Source organism: Notothenia rossii, assembly GCF_949606895.1.
Source record: "Notothenia rossii genome assembly, chromosome: 2".
In the NCBI taxonomy this organism is placed as follows: domain Eukaryota; kingdom Metazoa; phylum Chordata; class Actinopteri; order Perciformes; family Nototheniidae; genus Notothenia; species Notothenia rossii.
In genome coordinates, this window is record NC_136904.1 from 49,869,371 (window position 1) to 49,884,533 (window position 15,163).

A 15,163-nucleotide genomic window follows, 5' to 3' on the forward strand; every position below is an offset into this window, starting at 1 on the left:
CAATTTCCCGCCGCGGCCAAAATGAGCTTTCCTTTCTCCCTCATAGACACAGTCACACACGCAGGCACACACGCAGGCCCCGTCTAACTTGCACACAAACATTACACACATGCGCAGTGACAGAGAGCAGGGCTCGACATTATAAATGGCCCGCTGGCTCGGAAGCACTATTTAGACACCCCGGGCCAGCATAAGGTACTTTCCACTTGCCCGCTCGGGCCACTAAAAATATTGCTTAAAAAAAAAAAAATTGTCCAGTGGTATAGGTACTTTGACAAGCAATGTTGTTAAATTGTTTCGTTTATTAACGCTACAACATAGCGTTTCGTGAGGCGGTTGTCGTTGTTGGGTGAAAGGCAAACGGGAGCCAGCGCGAGCAGGCTCCCGTTTGCCCGTGAGCGCCGGGCAAAAAACTATCTTCAAATAAAAGAAAGTCACCGGAGGAGTTAAAGGAGAGTGACAGGGAGCATGAGAAGAAGAGGGAGAGAAAGTTTCAGCCAGCTTGATCGATGGAGTTGTTTTCTAGTGGTGCAGTGACGCGTCCTAAAACCCTTTTATAATCTATCGATTAGATTTATGATTCAACAATTATAAAAGTAGGTTAGACATGTGGATATTATCCGGCTGAACAAAACGTGCATTTATCAAACAGGTTTGTTTTCCACAGACCTTATTTCCAGCTATTTTCCAAAACCCTATGGAGAAATCCCATTGCTTTTTTGTCGAGGGAACCAGCAGCTTACTTCCTGGTTTTAGGACGCGTCACAGCACCTCTCAATATGATGCCAATATAAACAAGATCTTCTGTCGGCTCTGTACATCAATGCCGACCTATACTGACAAGTAAGTGAAGAGTAGAAAATATAAAAGGTATTGGCTATAGGGAAACGTCCCAGCAGTTTAGGAGAATGAAGGTTCTAATCTAATCTAATACATAGCCATTACATGTCTAATTCCTGATAATGACAGGAAGACAGAAAGCGCTTTATACTAATAATAATAATACTACTCATAATAATAGCAGAGATTTTTGAACAATGACCACAATATCATTATTTTAATAAACCAAATATGAACAATTGAGTAAAATGAGGAAGAACTGATGATTCAAATGTTGTAGTACAAGTAGTAATGTAGTTAGTGCATAAATTACTATTGAAACAAATGTGTTAATTTTCTTCATTATTAGTCGATTTTTTTTATGCAGACATATGTTGCAGGGACTACTAGAATCATCATACTAGCGTGACTGTAAACATCAAGGGGTTAAATAAACCCCCTTTTTTTTTAGAGGACATTTCAGAATATCGCGATATATATCGTATATCGCGATATAGTCCGTAAATATCGCGATATCATTTAGAGACCATATCGCCCAGCCCTAGAACCACGTTGGTGTGAAAGGAGCATTAAAGGCGTTAGTGGTCTGTGGAGTCCTCAGGTGGTCTGGGAGGGAATTCCACAGGTGAGGAGCAGCTCCACAGAAAGCCCGATCCCCCATTGTGCAGAGTTTGGTCCTGGGGGGGCGAAGCAGATGGTTGGTTGTGGAGCAGAGATCGCGTGTGGAGGTTTATGAGGAGAGTAGTTATTTGAGGTATGAAGGAGTGTTCCCGTGGATGCATTGATGGGTCAGTAGTGCAATCTTGTATTCGTTCCTGAATGAGACAGGAAGCCAGTGGAGGGAATAAAGTATGTGGTTGTACTTTCTCACCCTCATTAGGATCCTAGCGGCACTGTTCTGTACGTATTGGAGCTTCTGAAGGCTCCCGCTAGGAGTCCCGATGAGGAGAGCGTTACAATAGTCAAGCCTTGAAGAAACGAAGGCATGGACCAGTTGTTCAGCATCTGACAGGAGTTTTGCAATGTTCCTGAGGTGGTAGAAGGAGGTTTTGCACAGGTGTTTGATGTGGGTGTCAAAGCTCAGATGTCGGTCAAATCTTACACCCAGGTTGGTAACTGATACAAAGAGAAAAGAGGAGTATGTTTTGTCCAGAAAAGTTGATGTTGGTGACTGGTGACTGGACCTGGTTTGGGGTACCAACTAAAATATCCTCTGTTTTGGAGCTATTTAGCTGCAGGGAGTTTTGTTGCATCCAAGCTTTTATCTCCTCAAGGCAGGTGTTAAAGGATGTTGATGGGAACGGTGATGATGATGGTGACAGTGAGGATGCATGTGGGACAGGGTCTTTATATATATCTCCCCTTTAATCTTCTGGTAATGTTTTGATTTGTCTTTTGTCTTGCAATGAATGATGAAAATACAGGCTTGGGGTAGAGCGGTCATCAAACAATCATACAGTCGTCGTTTGATCCCCAGTCCCTGCATTCAACCTGTCCATGTGTCCTTGGGCAAGATACTTAACCCCAAGTTCCCCGATGGAAACAGTGTGTGAGTGTGTTATTGTCCTGAGAAGGTATATGGCAGCCTCTGTATGAATGTGTGTGAATGCTGACTTGTAAAAGGGATTTGAGTTGCAATCTTTGATTGATTAATTTATTCCTATCTTTTGTTCCCTGGCTGTTGTGAGCTCTACAACCCCCTCCGCCCGCTCTACAGCAGCAGCCCTCAAACTGCGTCTGACTGCAGATCAGGAGAGTTTTATAATGATGAGTCAGGAATGGGGAGGAGTTATTTTAGTTTTCTTTCTTGGGAGTGATAGGCTCATTGGTTAATTTGTTCTGTTTTGCTTCAGCCTGGCAGATAGGTGGGGGGTTACCATTACCATTTATGTATTATTTATAGGGCCGGGACTTTAACTTTTCCCACTTTTCACTGGATGAGTTTCAGGGGTACCGATTATACTGGAGCACCAACTAACGTTCATGACTTCAAACAACAACAAATCACAGTGAACAATAGTCAAACGTGAACGAAGAAGCTGATGAGACCGCTTTGGTTGGCCCCGTGGATGGGACATTTTGTTTTAAAAAACGGACGGATGGAAGCATCGATAAGAGCACGCTTGTTTGCAAATTATGCAAAAAAGAATTTGCGTATCACCGCAGCACATCAAGCCTCAAGTATCACCTCAATGCAAAACATATAGCAGCTAGCGTAGAAGCTAGCCTGGACTTTAGCCCGACTTGGAGTACAAGGACCCACACCCAATTCGCGTTGATCAAACAGTGGCCTATGCAACAGAGACATTTTATTTTTCATCAGGATATTGGAAGAATAGGAGGGATTGAGGTCAATCACTGGCACTTTTTTTATTTTATTTTAAATGGTACACTCATGTTGAACTATTTATTACGTTGTTGGTGCAACTGGCACTTTATGTTGAACTGTTTATTGTTTTGGCCAAGGTTATTGAGAGAGTTGGACTGAAATTGATTAGATTTTTTAAATCAACTGTTGGTAAATCAACAAAGTCTGTTATGGCCTCTGAAGCAACAGAGAGATGTTTTCTAATAGTCAGGGTTTCCAATGTTCTGAATGTACTTGAAAGTATTGTGTTTTACTTAAAAAACAAAGTGTTATAGTTTACAGAAGGTCTACCTACCTATAGGCTACCTGAATCTCTGAAATGTACTATATTCCTAAATATGCTATTGCTACACTTTATGGTAAAAATTGCACTTTTCTGTTGGTCTTTGTTAAGTACCACCTTGAAAAAAATAAACAATGTTGTGTTGCTTAAGCTTATGTATTCAGTCATTATTCAATGGTATACTAAAATCCATGTGAAAAAAATTGCTTCTCACTGTTCTCAGGTCAAATATTTATATGTGATTAAAAATGCGATTAATTGCGATTAATTAATTATAAAGCCTGTAATTAATTAGATTAATTTTTTTAATCGAATCCCGGCCCTAATTATTTACCATGCTTCTTTAATGATGTATCTGTTACCTTCAGATATTCACAAAAACCTCCTTCACATCAGCCTACGTAAGGTCCACACCGTACTCATTTTAAATAAAATCTAAGCCACTTCTGAAGCTGGTTGTCAGTACCCTGTTATTTCCTAACACTGACAAAGAACACCCGGAGTAAAAGACATTTCCATAAATTCCAGCAAACTTCATGAGGGCAAAACATCACTAATCTGTTAAAACCAAACGCTCTCTATACTCTAACTCATTGAAAAACACAGAAGTATGTGTCGTTTACTACCAGCCCTGTTAGTACAGACATGTGAATCACAGACAGTGCTGCTCAGCTACAAAAAGAAAAAAGGGGAAACACTAGAATACATATTAGTCATGCTTTTGGCATAAAATAATGATTTTGGAGCTTGTAAGGCCAACAGCCAACCACTATAGGACTGTAGGAGAAGCACTGCTGCTGCATTGCCATCCGTGTGTAAAGTGAAGTATACACTCTCTCAGATCATGGCTGTGTTATTAGAGAACCACCGTTGGTATCTTCGCCATTTTGTTGACTGTTTGTCTTTACAGTATAATCACTTTTTACTATCCCGGGTGTCCTACCATTATCTAACTGGGCCACTCCCCCCATGTGAACAAAGTTTAATTGTAATATGGAGGTCACTATCAGACAGGAGCTCATCAGTTGAGATGCTAAGCTCGGCTAATCGCCCTCAGGTTTTGTGTTCTATTTTTAACCTCTGTCCTTTTCTTGTTCTCTTGTTCTTTTCTTTACTGGGGACAGTTTAGCCATCATTAGTGTGAATGCTGTTTACAACATTCCTCTATAGTACTTCAATTTCTTTAATCCCCTTATTATTATTATTTCAGCCAATACTTTGGCTCTCCATAACTTCAGCTTATTTTCAGCTACAGAAACCATTCAAATATTAAACTATTCAGCCTGTTCAGGAATCGATGGGAAACCTTAAACTTTTAAAAATATTTCATATGTTTTGAAATATTCAGCTTTTTAAACTCTTTCTTTAACATTGAAGTCAATGGGAGATGCCTTCAAATCCACTTTTCCGACACTTTGCGCCAAATGCTTCTCCTTCCACATACTTTCAGCTAGACACTTCACTTTTTGAGATATTGAACTTAGTTTGGAGCTTGGTAGAGAGGCCTTTTTCAGATTTTAACATTAGAGTGGAGTCTCTAGACTTAAGTCTTGTTAAAGAGCCTGTGACAGCCTCCCAACAACTGTTGTGCAATTAAATATTGGGCTACTAGTAATCTCGAACCGTCAGTTTAAAAAAGAAGGTGCGATACCGTTCCGATAAATATCAATAATTTCGAACATCGCGGGGAAATTCCTTCGACTCATTTTGAAGTTTTCGGGGAAGCCGGAAGTGACGTCAATGCGGGAACGCTTCACTGTTCGGCGAGAGAGCCAAACACGGACAAAGTGTTTTGTCATGCGTAGAAATGGTGAATTACTGAGTTTAGGCACGTTAATAACGTTTTAATGAAAATGACTACAGTAAATTCATATTTGTCAGTGCTTTCATGTCAATTTGGCGAACATAAACATAAATGATCGTGGTGAAGATGATGATTAAATTAGGATTAAAAATCGGTAGTGAGAGCTGCTGAATTTCCTCCCGTCGGATGTGATATAAAAACAAATCGATTATTTTTGTAGTTGTAAACTCAAGTGGATGAAACTATATTTATTAGTGCTTTCATGTCAATTCGGCGAACACATGATACATTAAATGATCGTGAGGAGGATGATTTAAAAATCGTTTGTTTGAGCCGGTCTGCATTTCCTGATGAAAAAAGAAACCGATGCTTTTTGTAGTTGTAGTACAACAACATGGATTAAACGTGTTTTTTTTTTACCACAATGTTGGGGAAATGAATGGATAAAATGCACGGATTATGATTATTATTATTAATTCCCAGTCAGATCGGGACACTAGGTCCACCGTTTCCCCGCAGTGAGGCTCCCCAGTTGACAGTTTACGTGGGCTGGGCTGGGTGCCGTGGCGGACTGGCCATCGGGACGAATCCCGATGGGCCGGTACCGAAGTGGGCCGGTCGGATAAGTCACTAGCACATCCCCCACTCCCCCCGTTGACAATTTACTAGCGGTACCGAAGTGGGCCGGTCGAGAGTCCCGGGATGGTTTTTAGTCCCAGTCCACCACTGGCTACATGACCGTATTATCGCCCATATTGACGCACCTAATTCCTAAACTTCTAACAGATACAACATAAACCGATCCTTCAGCCGCATATGAGCTCTCAGACACGTTGAAGATTAAACTCCCATCGCTGTCTGAGCTTGCTGCTGTGTGCGCCATCGTGCGTTTACATGCAGATGCTTGGATCCTGAACGGTCCAGCTGGAGCGCTTGGCCCGCAATGACGTCACACATAATTTGGCGGGATTTCAAGAATCCCCGAGAAAATCCAGAATATGGTCAACATTGAAAGGCAGATTAATGGTTATCAAAGTACAAATATCCAAAATCAGTTCAGTAACGGTTTTCAAGGGGACAATATTTACTCAAATTGATGGGTTTGGATGATGGGGGAAACTTGTGTCACAGGCTCTTTAAGTCTAGAGACTTTGAGTGTCTAGAGTGCTTTGATCTCAAAACAGAGTGGAGCAGTGCTTGAAATTCTCCCCCAAAAATGTTTTAAACGTGCCATAATTCCCAAACCCTACACTCCTCAGACATATTTTTCATGAAAAACGTAGGAAAACCTCTTCTAGGTTGGAGGAAAAAAAAAAATTAAGAAAAGAAATTAAACAAAATGCCTCTTGAGGGCATGAAGAGACAAAAAGTCCAGCTAGCTCTCAATTGATTCCCATGTTAAATTGTTCCGGATCTTTCTTCAGAACAGAGAGAAGTACACTTTAGAAAAACTGCTCCCATCTCCAGTTTTTACACACAAAACCCCCAAAAAACATATATTTTTTTCATTGGGGTTCCCTGATGCTCACGGTCTGGTAATTCTTTTATAGGAGCCATAGTTTTTGAACAGGTGTCAAAATTGTCAGATATACTCCTCAATGCATTCTTATGGGACTCAGTGCTGCAGTTGGTTGTCATGGTGTTGCTGGGCAGATTGGAGACACACACACACACACACACACACACACACACACACACACACACACACACACACACACACACACACACACACACACACACACACACACACACACACACACACACACACACACACACACACACACACACACACACACACACACACACACACACACACACACGTGAGTGACATCATCCAATCAGAGCAGACACCATGGAAACCTTTGATCTCTGGGTTTACACCAAGCGGCAAACTGTGGGGTAGAGTCAAGCCCCCAGGAAGTGTGCCGGACTCAGGTGACAATATTTGTGGTGGCCAAACGGCGGTACTACACTCCCGTTTGGTTGCCAGGCCCGGAAACACTTTTTCCCATTGACTTACATGGGGAAAGAGTGGTCTGTAAATCGTTGGATAACTTTTTTTAAACTACCCAGTATGAACACATAAGTATAGCCCTTATTAAAAACATTCGTTCCCCAAGTTGTAAACATGTGTTAATAACGTTATTCTGAGAGTTATTTCCCTCTGCATTATGAACGCGCATCTAACCCACGGGACCGCGCCGCCCGGCACGTTCATGTTACGTGTTCAGCATTGTCCAGACCAATCAGAGCACACTGTGCTCACAGGGAGGGTGGGGGCTGGAGCTACAACAAGCCGTAAAAGGCAGAGAGTGAAATTCAGTGAATACAATACACGTAGTTTACAGAGATGCTGTATGAGAAACCAATGTGAGTTGCGTTTATCTTTACCCATGGATGCACAATAAGAACAGACCCATATCGTCTTAGTGCCATCCCACGGAGCTGAAATAATGGATATATTGCACATGTTTGCTGTAATTCATTATTATACTACATGGGCTGTATGATTAAATATTGTACCGTAAATGTTGGATTAAATAAAGTTACTATTACTGACGTTAGATTAACGTCCCTGTAGCTTCTTATTGCACGAAGAAGCTTATTGCACTGTATATATATATATATATATATATATACAGTGCAATAATTCTTTCATGCTAAATGAAGCTCTGTTGCTTGGATATCACTAGATCCTGTTACAGCGTAATATAAGTACATAACGATTGATGTGTACATTAGCATAATTACTAGCTAGCTGCTAACTGCCGCCTCGCTAATATCAAATCCATCATAATAACAAATCATTACCATGCTGTCATGAACGCGCGATGCTGTTACGTGTACGCAAATTGACGTGCTTGATATGAATGAGCATTTTGGTTAAAGTTGCGCATGCGCTATGAGCGCACATACGGGTACTTCTCAGGCATGCCTGGAATCTGTGACGTTTCGCTCTCTCAAAAGTTGGGCCATTTTATCATCATGCGCCAATGAGCAACTCTCATGAATGAGGTGATGAATGAGGCCCCGCCTCCCACGCTGTATCCAGTTCTTATTATACATCCATGGGTAGAGCCGGAACGCCAATACGGAAGTGCCACACACTGCAGTTCATATATTGGCCGATAGGGACTGACTGCAGAAGGAGTGAGTAAGTGAAATTTGAGTACTTATTTATGTGTTAATGATTTTAATCAGCTACGTAATGAATGTTAAGGCTTGGGTTAGCGTGTAAGCGAGTGGTAGCTACATCGGTGCCAACGATGCTAATCGTAGCCTCCAAGTTAAAATCATAGACTGTATATAAAATAGTTAAAACGAAATAGACAAGTGTTAAGCGTTAAGTGGGTTAATACTGTTGAACAAACGGCTTCTGTTTAAGGTTGATAAAATAAGGTCATCCTTGTAACTTAGAGAGATATTTTATTATGTAGGTAGGAACTGTATACATCGCTAAGGTTAATTTAAATTGGCTATGCTCAAGTATGTAGACAAGCTAATGTCGAAGTAGTGTATGTGAAATCAACCTCACAATAAGATGTGTGTATATTACAATTATTAATGTCATATTTCAAGATGATTACTTAGATATTACAATATGGTTGGTTGAGCTGGAGTTCATTATTGAGCTTACACGTTAACGTCACAGTCATCTGAAGAACGAACCCAAACCTTGATGTTTTTATTAATTGCATGACCAAATGGGTATCAAATAAACAGTAAGCATTGGTAAAACAACTTCCAAAGTTACAGTAAAATAAAAAGGACCCGGACTCGGACAATACACAATCCAACATGTTCAACAGAAGAGAATCAGTTATATTGTTTGTACACATGGTACTTATATATATATTAAACATATATATATGTTTGTTTAAGGTGTCCAGGTGATGCAGACAGGCTGGACCAGAGAGTGAGAGACAGAACTGGACTCCTCACAGCAGTGAACTTCAGCTCAGGTACAAATGAACTTTTTTTCATACTGTACAACGAATCAAGAAAGATATTGGTTTAAATGAATGAAGTATTGACTTTAATACACTGATATACATTCCATTAAACAATACTAAATACTAGATCACCTACACATCAGTGAAGTTGAGAGTTTCTTCCATGCAAAAAGTTACATTTAGATGTTAACAAGCAATATGATTTTGTCAGCTTTCTAATTTAATGTATTGAAGGCAAAGATATTTAACACATAGTGAGAATTGCTACTATTTATCTCTCAATATTGCCTGGAAAAAACGTGGTAAAAGTTATTCTTTCAGTGAGACAACAAGGCAAGCTTCTACAGTTGCACTACATTTTGATAACATTTAAATATTATTTTGATAATAACATATATTTCAATGTTGATGAACTTCATACTGTTCATTCATAATCTGATTGTTACGGAGCCCCCAAGGGGACATGGGGAAGAAAAAATAAATAAAAATGTTTTGCGAGATCTCGCAAAACCCCTTTGCGAGATCTCGCAATACTTTTGCGAGATCTCGCAATACTTTATCCCGCAAAAATGTTCGTTTAGCGCAATGTACTTCCGGCCGGTTCAGTTTGGCAACCTACAGTACTCTGGGGCAGCTTGTAACAGATGAAAGAGTCATGGAGGAGGATTTGGAAAGCTTTCTTCGCTCGAGAGAGGTCCCACAAGAGGACATCATGAAAATGCAAAGTGACAAGGTGCGTAGAACATTCATTCAATTCACGGAATAAGTTACCGTAACAGCACAGAGCCTGGAAAAGTCAAACACTTTATAAGTAATATGGAGGTAGCATGGCAGTTAAAAAATCCTTCTGTAAAACGTTTAATGCTGAATTCTGAATTTGATAAGCGCCGTTTGTTTACAAGTTAAGTGTTAGGGTGCTAGGTAGCAAGCTAGTGGTTGTTGGTAATGTATTAGTTATTTTATTTTTGCAGGTTGACAAGGCAGTGCTAACCATCATGAATGATGAACAAATGGCAAAGTATATCACTTCATATGGTGACCGAGTAGCTGTCCTCTCCTTCTGTCAACAAACAAAGCGCAGCACAGATAAAGAAACTCTTCTACAGACATTAAGAGATAAAATAGGAGCACGGAAAAGTAAATCAAAAACAAAAGGAGCATTGTGTGGTGCATCAGGTGTGTTTCAAAAAGAAGGTGAAGGGATGTCAAGACGAAGAAATAACGCAGCAGAAAAGACTACCAGGAAGATTGAAATTGGATGGCTTCATTTTCACAATAAGGAATACCAACAAGTGAGGACCTGCAATGGCGGGGGAACAAGACATGCATCGGTGGAAAAAACAACAACTGTTGCTCAGCTTTTGGAAATGGGAAAGAAGCTATTCTTCCCAAATGGCCACTCAACAAAAGGGCGAGTTGAAGACTTCACCTTTGATGTCTGTGATTTTAAAAGAAACCAGATCCCTTCAGATGACACTGTTGGCAGACTTTATGAACAAACTAAACTGAAGCTGCTTAGATTTTACATATCCACAAAAGAAGAAGCCCACCCAAAAGATCAATCCCCATCTGAGGTAGAAACAGTTAGAGAAGATTCCTTATCTGCAGATTCATCTGTTGCCATCACTGAGGGAGCAGACTCACATGGATCTGTTGATGCAGATGAATTGATTACAGATCTGCCAGAACATGGATATTCATCTGACAGCGACAATAGCGATCAGGTTTGTGGCAGTAGGAAATATAAAGTCACTTTAATGACAGGGACAGATGGAAAGAGATAGTGCTTGAAGATTAAACTTCAGGTAATAACTAAATAAAGAAATGATGTACATGGATTTCATAAAACAGAAAGGTTCCATTGTGTGCCATCAGTCACCACAGTTAGTCAGCAACTTTCTACATAGCTATAGTTATGGTAGGGCTATTTAGCACACGCTTTTGTCCAAGGCGTTACCAACATACTTTCACCTCTGTATGTTTCAATTTTTCCAGGACTTTGTTGTTGACATGTGTGGTCAGATGCATACATTTCTTTTTGTTGCATATTTTTTTGCTATTTCATACTTTTATTTGTAGTGCTTTGAAACATATCACTTATCTTAGAGACTCTGAGGGAAGATTGAAGAATATCTAAAAGTTATTGCACAGTACCTTTATGCTTAATAGGCTAATGTGTAGTCATATGTATTTTTTTGCACACCATTTGATATTAATTGTGAAACATGTTTTTCTCCCTGCCATTATTACAAATTACTGCTGACAACAAAAGTTGTTTTTTTGTAGCATTTCCAGATACAACCAAGATCCAAAAAACAAAGATCAACCTCTGACACTGTGACAGCAGAAGGTCCAAGGCAATCACATCGCTCCCATTCAACCCCAACAGACGAGGCAGATACACTTGTATGGGATCCGGAAGATGATCTTTGGGGAGCAGGTGGTGATGAGATAGTTGTGATAAAATGGAATGACGTCACACATGAGGATGTCACTCAGGTAATGTGATCAGGAAAGTGTTTGGGTAAGGGGGTAGAAATGCAAATATATGTATTAAAACCAAACCAGTAAACACAGAAAAGATTGAGAAATGTATTGCTACTTCAATTCAATCAATTACATACTGTAGTTTTTTGTTGGATTTCAATAGTCAGTAAATTCGATTCAATTTATAGAAAAAGTCAAATGTGCATTCCTACTTTGAAAAAAATGTACCATGTCATTTTATTTTTATGGCATATGTATTCTGTTCCCCGATTATTCTTTGGACACACGAATGAAATAACCTACAGTGCTGTGAAACGCTTACTGTACTTACTGAAATGTTAGCTCACCCCCTGTATATTTAGAGCTTCATTTTGCCACAGCATATTGATTAACATTTAATAGTTTATGCTGCTTTAGAACCTTTCACATTTCAACAAACCAAACAAGACCTGATGAAAACCTGTGGAATTCCACAAAGATTTTAATTTTGCTCATAAGCTCATAACTCATGGTGGCATGCACAACTTCACAATTCTCCTTTTTTTGCGATAATTTCTATATCAAACTACCATTTGTTGTGTATAGTGGTATAGCAAAGTCATGTACAACTTGTATTAAAATAAATGGTGTTATTTAGCAAGCTGCAGTAGAAGTGGAAAGCAACAGAGTCCTTTTGACTTGTGATTGTGCAGTAGTTTTTATAAACACGTACAAGTATTTCTGGTTTTAAATAGAAGATGATGTTGAAGACTATTACGGAAATACTTTTGTAAATTACGGTCTGCAACAACGTCTAAGACTTCAAAGTGTCTGCTGTCAATTAATAACATACTTAATTCATCCTTCAGAGTGCGGAGATGAATGGAGTACCAATGCAGGATTTACTACTCCCCTTGTCCTCTGATTTTGGCCTGCCTTCGGCACATGTGTCCATACATGAGGATACAGTGCAAACAGCACAGGTAAGATGCATCACTGCAAGAAACCCTGAACACATCCTTTAAACTACCGGTCTTGTAAGATTTCACATAACTGTGGCCTGTAAAACATTTGTATACTGTCCTGAGAGCTCTGGAGGAGCTCGGTCAGGTATAAAAAAAGTAACTTTGATGATTTGTATACTGAAGTTTTCAGTGTTACCTCGGCTTTGAATTGGAGACAACAAATAGAAAGTCTGTGTTATAAACTGGAGGTGTGGTGGAGTTGGAAAGAAGGTCTTGTAAAAAATAGCTTTTGAGTTGCATTATTGGAAAAACATAGAATCCAATATTATATGGACCTTGATTCATACTCAACATTTAAACAATTAGGACATTTTGGCCTCTGCTTCATTCATTGACCAATCTTTTTGTGTGTGTTTGTATGATTCGTTCTTCTACTACAGGATTTGCTTTTAAATTCGAGCAGCCAACTATCCCCATCAACCTCAGCTGAAGGCTCAGGAAATCCAGAGAGCACGCGACGTGCATCAATTCACAGGACAAAGGTTGTTGAAGATCTTTTGGCTGTATTTATGGACAGTAGCATAATACATTTGACTCTAAAGATGGACTTTGTAAATGAAAATGCTATTGATGATAATGGAGGGTCAAGGGAGGTTTACACTGCATTCTGGGAGCAATTTCTTGAAACGTGTGAAGGGGAAGCAGAGCGAGTTCCAAGGCTGAGGCCAGATTTCTGTGAGGCTGAATGGCAAGCAGTTGGACGGATCTGGGTGAAAGGATTACTGGACCATGGTGTCATGCCAGTGAGGCTATCAAAGGCTTTCATTTTAGCCTGCATTCATGGAGTCGACTCCGTTGATGTAGACATCCTGATGACATCGTTTCTCAACTACCTCTCTCCTGTTGAGAGATCAGCTGTGGAGAAGGCTCTCCAGGGCACAATGGAGGAGAGTGATGAAGAGGACTTGCTCGACCTTTTCACAAGGATGGGTTCCCATTTCCTACCGGCAAAGAACAACATGGAGCCTGCCATCAAAACAATGGCTCATAAAGCCATTCTCCAAGAGCCAAAGTATATCGTCGATTGCTTCTTGACACCCATGTCACTTGTACAGCTGAAACTGCCTGACAAGGACAGTGTGTTGTCTCTGTATGAGAAGAAGAAAGCCACAGGCAGAAGAGTGTCCCAACTGTTTGAAACAACCAACGTGGTGCTGTCTCAGAGAGAACAGACCACTTTCAACCACCTCCAACGATATGTGAAAAATGCTGACCAAGCCAAAGCTGAAAAAATCCTGCGTTTCTGCACTGGTTCTTCTGTCATATGTGTTGACAGAATTGGGGTGTGCTTTAATGCTGAAACTGGGCTCAGCAGAAGGCCTGTTGCTCATACCTGTGGAGCTATCCTTGAAATACCGTGTACCTACAGCTCTTTCCCTGAATTTCGCACGGAGTTTGACAATATCCTGTCCAGCAACTACTTTGAAATGGATATCCTTTGAACTTGAGAGCAGTCATTATCAGGCCTGATAGTAACAGTTTGGAATATTATTTTGATTTGATATTTTTGTGTTTTTTTTTTCATTGAAACAACTGATGCACTGAACCGTGTAATGAGCAGTCTGCAATTCTATTTTCTGCTTTAACAAGGATATTACTTTTTTTTTAATATGCTTTGAGAATGACTGCAGTTTTCATTTTTGTCAGTTTGATCGTAACCCAGTTTAGAGGCTGAGATTAAGTGTGTTTTTTTTGCAGCTAAGAAAGCTAAACGGTGTTGTCCGTCACTGGTCGAATTGTTAATTGTTGATGTTATGGTGTTAAAGAGTCAGTCCTTTTTGATAACTCTCAGAAAAAAAATGTTTGAAATTTAATGTGTAAATAGTTGTTAGATCCTGTTTACAAAAAGGTGATGTTGAAAGTGTGAAATGTGGCCTGAAAAGACTACCCTCTAATTACAAGCCCTCAGAATGTATAAATAATATTACCAACATATCACTTTCATTTACTGCCATCTTAACATGGCACCGAATTATAACTCAATGCTATTTTCTTTAGAAACAGAAATCGTGTGTATGTAGATGTGCATATGAAGTGACGTATACATAATGTGCAATGTTTTATTTTTTTATTTCTCAATTGGTCTTAATAAATTGACAAACCAAACTGATTAGGCACATTTTAAATTGAATCAGGGTTGCAAGCCAGGATTTCACACTAGATAAAAATACAAAATTATTATTAATATTTCCACACTGTTAAAAGATCAGCTTGTGCTGTTATTTTCTACCCCTTTCTGACATTAAAGTGCCTGTCAACACAGGCATCACTGTGTTTTCTGTTAATTACATGTAACTTGATGTTCGTACTACTTGGTTCTAGCATTACTAAAGTCCTATACATTTTCACACGCACTATTTTTGTTTCACAGTTCGAAAACACATCAGAATCAGAATACATTACATGTTACTGGTTAGACGCTTT

The 15,163-nt window shown here is 39.7% G+C and overlaps 2 protein-coding genes across 8 annotated transcripts in view; one reads left to right on the forward strand and one right to left on the reverse strand.

Moving 5' to 3' along the window:
* Positions 1-15,163, reverse strand: part of minar1 (membrane integral NOTCH2 associated receptor 1) — a 154,148-nt gene that overhangs the window by 106,721 nt on the left and 32,264 nt on the right. The gene's annotated exons all lie outside the window — the stretch shown is intronic.
* On the forward strand, positions 9,535-15,013 carry LOC307029393 (uncharacterized protein). 2 transcript variants are annotated; one of them, XM_079665332.1, is made up of 5 exons: positions 9,535-9,981; positions 10,220-10,972; positions 11,535-11,747; positions 12,584-12,697; positions 13,120-15,013. In XM_079665332.1, the coding sequence occupies exons 1-5, from the start codon at positions 9,736-9,738 to the stop codon at positions 14,179-14,181; spliced, it is 2,388 nt and encodes a 795-aa protein (XP_079521458.1). In that variant the 5' UTR covers positions 9,535-9,735; the 3' UTR covers positions 14,182-15,013. The 2 variants fall into 2 exon arrangements, with proteins under 2 accessions (XP_079521458.1, XP_079521459.1); XM_079665333.1 differs by lacking the exon at positions 10,220-10,972 and having other exon boundaries at positions 9,538-9,981.